Here is an 8,695-nt window from a genome sequence, read left to right on the forward strand (position 1 = left end):
GGGCTCCCTGCTCGGCGGGAAGCCTGCTTCTCCCTCTCCCACTCCCCCTGCTTGTGTTCCCTCTCTCACTGTGTCTCTCTCTGTCAAATAAATAAATTAAATCTTTTAAAAAAGAAGAAGAAGAAGAAGCTACTCTAGGGGGAGCACCTGGGTGGCGCAGTCGGTTAAGCGTCTGCCTTTGGCTCTGGCCATGATCTCGGGGTCCTGGGATCAAGCCCCATGTTGGTCTCCCGGCTGAGCGGGGAGTCGGCTTCTCCCTCTCCCTCCACCCCTCTCCCCACTTGTGCGCCTGCTCTCCCTCTTCGTCTCTCTCTGTGTGTCTCAAATAAATGGGAAAAAAAAAAAAAAGAAGCCATTGTAGTAATTCAGGTGAGAGATGACAGTTCCTGTACATGGTGGTAGAACTGAATAAAGAGAAGTGGTGAGATTATGGAAATATTTTGAGGATAGAGCCCATAGGATTTCCTGACAGACTGAGTATGGGGTGTGGAAGACAGACGAGCAGACAAAATGACTGCAGGGTGTTTGCTAAGCAACTGGGAGGCTGGAGCTGCCAACTGAGAAGGAGCCTGTTGGAGGGGCCCGCTTGGAGAAAAGATCAGGAGTCAAGGTTGGGCACAGTAGACGTCCCAAGAGAGATGTCAAAGATACAGTCATATATATGAGTCAGGAATCCAAGAGGGAGGCCTAGGCTAGAAATAATAGTTTAGAAATTGTTGGATACAGGTGGTATTTAGAGCCAGGAGGCTGGCTGAGATTACAGAGGGAGTGAGAATAGACAGAGAAGAAGTCCAAGCAGGGAGGCTTGGAGCACTCCAGTGGTAGTTTAAAAGTTGAAAGAAGAGGAAGACAGGGGCCCCTGGGTGGCTCAGTTGGTTGAGCGGCCAACTCTTGGTTTTGGCTCATGTCATGATCTCAGGGTTGTGAGATTGAGCCCCTACCCCTACCCCCCCCACCTCGTGCTCTGCACTCAGTGGGGAGTCTGCTTCAGGCTCTCTCCCTGTCTCTCTCCCTTCAGCTTGCTCACGTGCTCGCTCGCTCTCTCTCTCGCTCTCTCAAATAAATAAATAAAATATTTTTTTAAAAAAAAGAGGAAGACAAAGGAGACTGAGAAAGAGTGACCAGTAAAGCATTACAAAGTCCAAGAAATATGTGGTGTCCAGGAATCCAAGTGAAGAAAGTGTATTACGGAAAAGAGAATGATAAACTTGTCAATTGCTTAAATCTGTGAAGTAAGATGAAGGCAAAGAATTGACCTTTGGGTTTAGCAATATAACGGTTACCAATGTCCCTTGAAAGAGTAGTTTTAGTGGTGTAAAAGAGTCAAACTTCTAATTAGAGTGGGTTTAAGGGAAAGCAGGGGGCCAGGAAATGAAGATAGTGATAGAAATAACTCTTTTAAGAAGTCTAGCTGCACAGAGAGGGAGACAAACCATAAGAGACTCTTAATCATAGGAAACAAACTGAAAGTTGCTGGAGGGGTGGGGGAGTGTGAGGATGGGGTAACTGGGTGATGGGCATTAAGGAGGGCACATGATGTAATGAGCACTGGGTATTAGATAAGACTGATGAACCACTGACCTCTACCCCTGAAGCCAATAATATATTATGTGTTAATTAATTGAATTTAAATTAAAAAAAAGAAGTCTAGCTACAGAGGGGAGAGAAATGTGATGGTAATTGGCAGGAGAAGTGGGGTCAAGAATGATTTTTTTTTTTAAGAGGGAAAAAAATAACAGCATTATATGTGCCAACAAGAGTGATCCGGCTAGGATGGGAAAGTTGGTGCTACAGGGAGAAAAACCATTCTTACGAGGATGGGATCTATAGTATAAAACTACAACCATCAGACCGGGTGGCAAATAGGGGCATGGACTTTGTTTCATGGTGAGACCTTCCAGATGGTTTTGTGTTTTTCTTCAGCTGTGTTCTTCAGCATAGTGTAGCCTTGCTGTAGCTGGATCATTTAAATTAGCCAGCATCGTGGTTTTACCTAGTGAGATCCATAAAAAGAGAGGACAAGGGGGTCGCAGATGTTCACAAGATGGGTTACGAAGGAAGAGAGTACATCAGGGAAGTCAGGAACAGTAAAAAGGTGGTGAGATCAATGGATTGGAGGATGAATGTGTTTAACCATCTGATACATTTGACATATCTTCTCCACTCCCACTTCCCTGCCCTTCTTAACATGGTGGCTAAGAACACTGTCTGGATTAGGGTTCTAGCTGTCAATTATAAGATCTTGATTCTGTTCTACTTTAATTTTGTTTAGCCCTATCTAAAACACATTGCCTTAATTGCTATGGTTTCATCGTAAAGGTCTTGATAGCCAATAAGGCAAATTCCCAACCATTTTTCACAATAAAGGCAGAGTACATTTTCAGGAAAAAAAAAGTGAGAAAATTAATCACCAATTAAAGGAAATACAAGATTGTTCTTCAGGTAGAAGGAAAATGACCCAAGATAGTGACTCTGAGATGTAGGAAGAAATAAAGAGCAAGAAAAGGACAAATACATAGATAAATATAAGTGAACATTGACTCTATAAAGTAATAACATTCTCATTAAGGGTCATAAATAGAGAAAATTAAAGTATATGACAACAGTGGTGTACAAATCAGAGGTAGATGAATGAGGTTTGAGAGTCCGAAGATTTTTGCATTGTTGTAGAAGAGGAAAAGGTAGCAATTGTTAGTTGAAGATACCTGTTATAATCTTTAGAAAGGGGTTATTTAATAGATAATAAGAGAATGTATATTTAATAAGCTAAGAGAAAGGAAACCAAAATAACAAAAATATTCAATAGATCCAAAAGAAGATAAAAATTAAGATTAAAGAAGAGGGGCGCCTGGGTGGCTCAGTCGTTAAGCGTCTGCCTTCAGCTCGGGTCATGATCCCGGAGTCCTGGGATCGAGCCCCGCATCGGGCTCCCTGCTCCCCGGGAAGCCTGCTTCTCCCTCTCCCACTCCCCCTGCTTGTGTTCCCTCTCTCGCTGTGTCTCTCTCTGTCAAATAAATAAAATCTTTTAAAAAAAAAGATTAAAGAAGAAAGATAAAGTGAATGGAACAAATGGGAAAAAGTAAGATAGCAGAGTGGTAGAAAGACAACTGTATATATCAGTGAGAACAAAGGAGAAGTATCTCAAAATCCTATCCCAAAGAGAAAGTTAGGATTTCTTACAGCCTGAGTGTCATCGAGAAATCCAGCTTATCACAGTGGCTTAAATATGGGCTTTGAATGAGTGACTAAGTGGATGGATGCACAAGTAGGGTTGTTTCATTGTTACCAAAAAAATATAAAAGGAGCCCTTGGAAATGGCCCTAGTACAGGCAAACACAGAAACACTGTCATGTTGGCCTGGCTCCTTTCTCCACCAACACCCACTTGTCCTAGATTCTCACTTCCATTCTGAGACACAGAAAACTCACGATAAGCACTTTTTCAGGGACAACTTTGTGAGTTGACTCAGACAGACAGGCAAACACATCTCATTACTGGGTGCATTTTGTTTGTTTGGTTTTTGGTTTTAGTTCAACAGCTTGCTACTGCTTCAGGTATCTGCCTTTTTACTCCCCCAAGACTTCTTGCCTAGAAACCGAAGAGGCTATCATCCCTATAGTCTACCGACTTTCATAATGTCCTCCAGCTACCATCAGGCCTTCTTTCAAACTAAACAATTCCAATGGCTTTCCTCCCAGAGGATCTTAAAAGAGGGATCTGACCATGTGTTAGACTCCTGAAAAGGGAGACTTCTGGTTGATCCAAAAGAGAGAATCCTCATGGTGATGGTAGACTGGATAAGGAGGAAAACTATTTTGAGGAAAACGTACTTAAGTAAATTCATTTCTATCACCTAATTCGAGAATATGCCATAGTTTCAGTCAACCCCTAACCCCTTTCTTTTCAGAGACGTGTCCAGAAATTAATCAGAAGGGACGGGAACACCATACAGGGGACTCAAGTAGGCCCTAAGTGCAGAGACAATTTTGTATAGGGAGAAGTCTGAGACCAGAGTAGGGAGGCAGGGGAGGGCACTGGAGACTGGATTCTGGACCTGCTGATGCAGCCTCAGGCAAGACTCAGCCTCGCTAGCATCCATTTATTCTTGTTAAAAAAAAAAAAAAAAAAAGGCGGGTTTTAATAGGGTGATCTGTACCAGCCCTTCCAGCCCGAAAGTTCTGTGTCTCTAAGTAGTAAGAGGGCACCAATAGCTTTCTCTTCTCCAAGGAGCATGATGTGCTGATACTAGGTCGTCCCCGGAGATGGTTGGGCTCCGTGCCCCCAGCACCCGACCTGGGGACGCGTTAAGTAGGAGGCAGGTCCGGTGCTCCCTCCTCGGCCGCCCTATGATTGTTGAGGGTCCGGAAACAAGCCCCCGCACGGGTGTAAAAAGAAAATTGAGCGCCGAGAGAGTGTGACAGTCACTTTTGAGCTCGGGTGGCCCGCCAGGGGAGGCTCTCCGAGCACGGAGCCGCGGGAACACCAGGCTGGTGGCTCGCCCGAGTGGGCGGCGGCGAGGGCGGCCGGCTGGGCCCCTCCCCCGCCCCTGGCCCGCTGAGAAAGCCCGGTGGGCGGCGGCGGCTGCCCGGGGCGCCGGCGCTGTGGCCGGCGGAGGCCTCGGGAGGCGTCGCGCGTAAGGGGGCGCGGCGCGCGTAAGGGGCGGGGGCGAAGCTCCCGCGGGCAAAATCCAGGCCCCTCGGCCGCAGCGCCCCGCGCGCCGGGCGGCTGCGACAGAGAGCGCGAGGTCCGCGGTGAGTCAGGCCCCGTGCTCCGGGCCGCGGCGGGAAATCCCGGGGCCGGTGCGCGGGAGACCCGGACAGCGGGGCCTCCGCCCGGCGCCCCCCAGCCCCGTGACCGTGTGCCCGAGGCTGTGGGGAGGCTGGTTGTACTCCCGAGCTGGGCGGGGTGCACCTGGACCTGAGGCTGTTGGTTTCTCCCCAGGTCGAGATGGATCTTGAGGCGGGAAGGAACGGAACTGTCCCGCGCCCCAGGAGAGCGGAGGGCGACTTTGAGCTGGGCAGCAGCAGGTACCTCGCCAGCAGGCACCGCTTTCCGTCACACGCCCATCAGCAGGGCCACATTCGGCTTCGGAAAGTGGAGCAAGTCTGTTGATGCCTTTGTGTCAGGGGCTTCTCTGGAGGGTCTTGCCTAAGGTTCTGACTTGCCTCAAGGAGTGTCTCAGAGGCTCCTTTTGGAACAGGCTTAGGAAGAAGAGGCTGCCTTTAAAAGTGCCGCTTGCCCACTTTGTGCCCATATTTGATGAATATCTGTGCTGTGTAACGTTCCTTGCATTATATAACTCAAAACTTTTACAAATAACTTTCATAAACATCATGTGAGTTTTCTTTTTAATAGAGCATGAGACATCTGCTGTTGATGGTTGCGCTTCTTGAACAAGACCAGTGAGGCAAAAAAACAAAACAAAACAAAACCACAACAACAAGAGCAACAGCAACAAAAACCGTCCTCCCCCTGTTAATTCCTCTTTCTCCAGTGTTATCCCCTTCCCCCAGCATCTCGAAGGTTCCCATTTCTCCCTTTGGGGTGGAGAGGGGGACCATAGGGAGCCCCATTCTTCTGTAACCTGCGCTTCCAAATCAGTGTTTGTTCAGATGCAAGGGGGAAAACCTCAGCCCTTCATTTGCTTGCTCTTTCTCCAAGGTTTCTCTTTGGTTCTCAGGGACCCTTGTTAAGTGTACTTCACAGGCCTTAGTAGGGGCAGAAACGACCAGTCAGTGGTGTGTTGTCTTTGTTTCCTCTTTTAGTGTGAGAATAGTGAATCATTTTTGCCTTTAGCCTCAAACAGTTTCTGAGGCTCTTATGGTCTCTGAGTTCATGCCCAGCCACCCAGAACTAATTGACCTGTGTCATCAAGTAATCACCCAGAGGGACCAATTTATCAGGTTTTGTAGTGTGTCCTCAAGCTGCAAGGGGCCTGATTAGCCAAGTGAAAATATGCCTACCTGATGTTTCAAGAATTATTTTAGTCTGTTAACGTCTTCCTACAGTGATATTGCTCTATTCCTTCTAAGTACCATGGTATGCATTCATAAAAATTTAGCTTGCCAAATAGAATTAGAAAACAGATGGATGGTATTATTTCTACCAGAGGGGGGGGAAAATGTGGTTTTCATCAGCTGGCAATATAGGCTGGGATTGACTGTGAATCTATAAATAGATGGCATTTTTATGAAGGCTATTTCTGTATTGCACTGGCTGAACATTTGATGAGTGCACAAAGGAGCTCTTCGAAAAATGCAGTAATCCTCCAGAACCCAAGGGAGTTCTCAGAAGTGAAGTTCACAGCCTTGTATTGGAAACACAAGAAAACAGTTCAGAAGAGAAATACAGAAAGTTAATAGTAAGTTAAGACTGTAAGATTAAGAAAGTATATGTTGAGACTAATTTTTACTAAAAAAGAAGGCAGACCGAAGGTTATTCATTCCAAGGAAGTCAAGCTCCCTTCAGTTATTTAGGGCAAATGGCAAGTTAGTTATATGCTAGTTCCAATCATGCTGCTATATTGCCTTTGGCACCTTCTTTTGAACATATTTAGTGGCAGATGTCTGTCTGATTTTAACAAATGTTCTAAATAATTTGGGATCAAGTCTTATGAGCAAAACTTTATCACCTACCTAAACTAAATAATTAACAAATTAAGCTAAATAAATGCATTTAGATTAAAAAAATAGCCTCATGGAGTTTACATTATTGTAGGGAGGACAGACATAAAGAATACTTGTGCAGAGGCGCCTGGGTGGCTCAGTTGATTAAGTGGCTGCCTTCGGCTCAGGTCATGATCCTGGAGTCCCGAGATTGAGTCCGCAGTGGGCTCCCTGCTCAGCGGGGAGTCTGCTTTTCCCTCTGACCCTCCCCCCTCTCATGTGCACATGCTCTCTCTCTCTCATTCTCTCTCTCTCAAATACATAAATAAAATCTTAAAAAAAAAAAGAATACTTGGGCAAAATAAGTAAGCTGCAGCAATTAGAAGATAATGAATGCTATGGAAAATGTTAATCGAGGCTAGGGAAATCAGGAGTGCAAGTAGGAAGTAGTCTGTAGTTTTAAATAGGGTGGTTAAGATAGGTCTTATTGGAAAGGCAGTATTTGAGCAAAGACTGGAAAGACATGAGAGGAGGGAGCTGTGTGGGTGCCTGAGGGGACAGCATTCCTGGCAGAGGTATCTGACCATATAAAGACCCTGCTATGAGAACGTGTTTGGTGTGTTCAAAGAATAGCAACAGCAGAGAGGCCAGAGTGGCTTGAAGCAAAGCAAACAGGAATAGGAGTAAGAAATCTGGTCAGAGAGGGCACCTGGGTGGCTCAGATGGTTAAGCGTCTGCCTTTGGCTCAGGTCATGATCTCAGCGTCCTGGGATGGAGTCCCGCATGGGGCTCCTGGCTTAGCGGGAAGTCTGCTTTTCCCTCTCCCTCTCCCTCTCCCTCTGCCTCTCCCCCTGCTCATGCTCTCTCTCTGTACCTCTCTGTCTCAAATGAATAAATAAAATCTTAAAAAAAAAAAAAGAAATGTAGTCAGAGAGGTAACAAAGAGACATATCGTGTAGGGGTCAGAATCCAATGTAAGAATTTTGGCTTTTACTCTGAGAAAAATGGGAGCCATTGTAGGCTTTTTGAACAGAGGAGTAGCATGATATGACTTGAGCTTGGGAATGATTATTTGCATGCTGTGTTGAGGGCAGACTGAAGTTGGTATAATTGAAAGTAGAGAAACTAGGCAGGAGTTCTCCTGGGCTATTGGGATAGCAGTGAAAGTGATGAGTAGTGGTTGAATTCTAATTATACTGTGAATGTAGAGCCAACAGGATTTCCTGACACCACTCCATATAGTCCTTCAGAAGAGTAGAATTTATTTTTAGGTCAATACAGATTTTTTAGCAACAGAAGAATTTAATTATTTGGCAGAAATTAACCTATGTATTTTCTTTCTGTGTATGAGCTCTGCAAGGCAGGTGACCATTTCCCATCCAGATACTTGTGTAGTACCTTGGACAGTTACCTTTGCACTTGGTGATTGCCTTGCAGTGTTTGTTAAACTAGATAATTTGGACAATTTGTGGATATCCCTGTTTTATATTTGAAAAATACTTGGATGTGATAACTACTCAAATTTATATTCAATGGACCGTGAAACATTTGGTAACAGTTTTAAATTCAAACAATTACGTATTTTTTTTACAGCAACCAAGACAAGAAAAAAAAGAGGAGGAAGCTGATTGGACCATTAACTTTGGTAAGCTGTGAAATATTAAATATGAATAATTCTTGTTTTCATTCAGATTTGGTGTCTTGAATCAATAGATGTGGAGCTTCCTGTAGTCAATGAACCACATTCTCAAGGTAGATGATAAAAGAGGTAGGGATAGGCTGGCTGTGAAACAGCAGAGCTAGGACTAACTAACTGATTTCAGGAAAACACACCTCTGCATTTGTTGCACGCACACACACACACACACACCCCTCACCATCACTACCACCACCACTGTCACACAAACCCACCTGCCAAATTTTGCTTAAAATAAGCTTGCATAACGACGTGGATGGAACTGGAGGGTATTATGTTGAGCGAAATAAGTCAAACAGAGAAAGACATGTATCATATGATCTCACTGATATGAGGAATTCTTAATTGCAGGAAACAAACTGAGGGTTGCTGGAGTGGGGGGTGGGGTGGGAGG

General features: G+C 45.2%; 1 protein-coding gene across 1 annotated transcript in view; it reads left to right on the forward strand.

Annotated features, from left to right (window-relative positions):
* The first annotated feature begins 4,664 nt into the window (after positions 1–4,664).
* The window catches only part of LOC102741359 (phosphatidylcholine translocator ABCB4-like), a 51,586-nt gene continuing 47,555 nt past the window's right edge, over positions 4,665–8,695 (forward strand). Inside the window, exons 1-3 of the mRNA XM_081799701.1 lie at positions 4,665–4,751; positions 4,942–5,027; positions 8,199–8,250. Coding sequence (XP_081655827.1) covers positions 4,948–5,027; positions 8,199–8,250 — 132 coding nt within the window. The 5' untranslated portion in view covers positions 4,665–4,751; positions 4,942–4,947. The remainder of the gene's footprint in view (positions 4,752–4,941; positions 5,028–8,198; positions 8,251–8,695) is intronic.

This window comes from Leptonychotes weddellii, chromosome 12 (genome assembly GCF_054177405.1).
Source record: "Leptonychotes weddellii isolate Sample4059 chromosome 12, ASM5417740v2, whole genome shotgun sequence".
Lineage (NCBI taxonomy): Eukaryota > Metazoa > Chordata > Mammalia > Carnivora > Phocidae > Leptonychotes > Leptonychotes weddellii.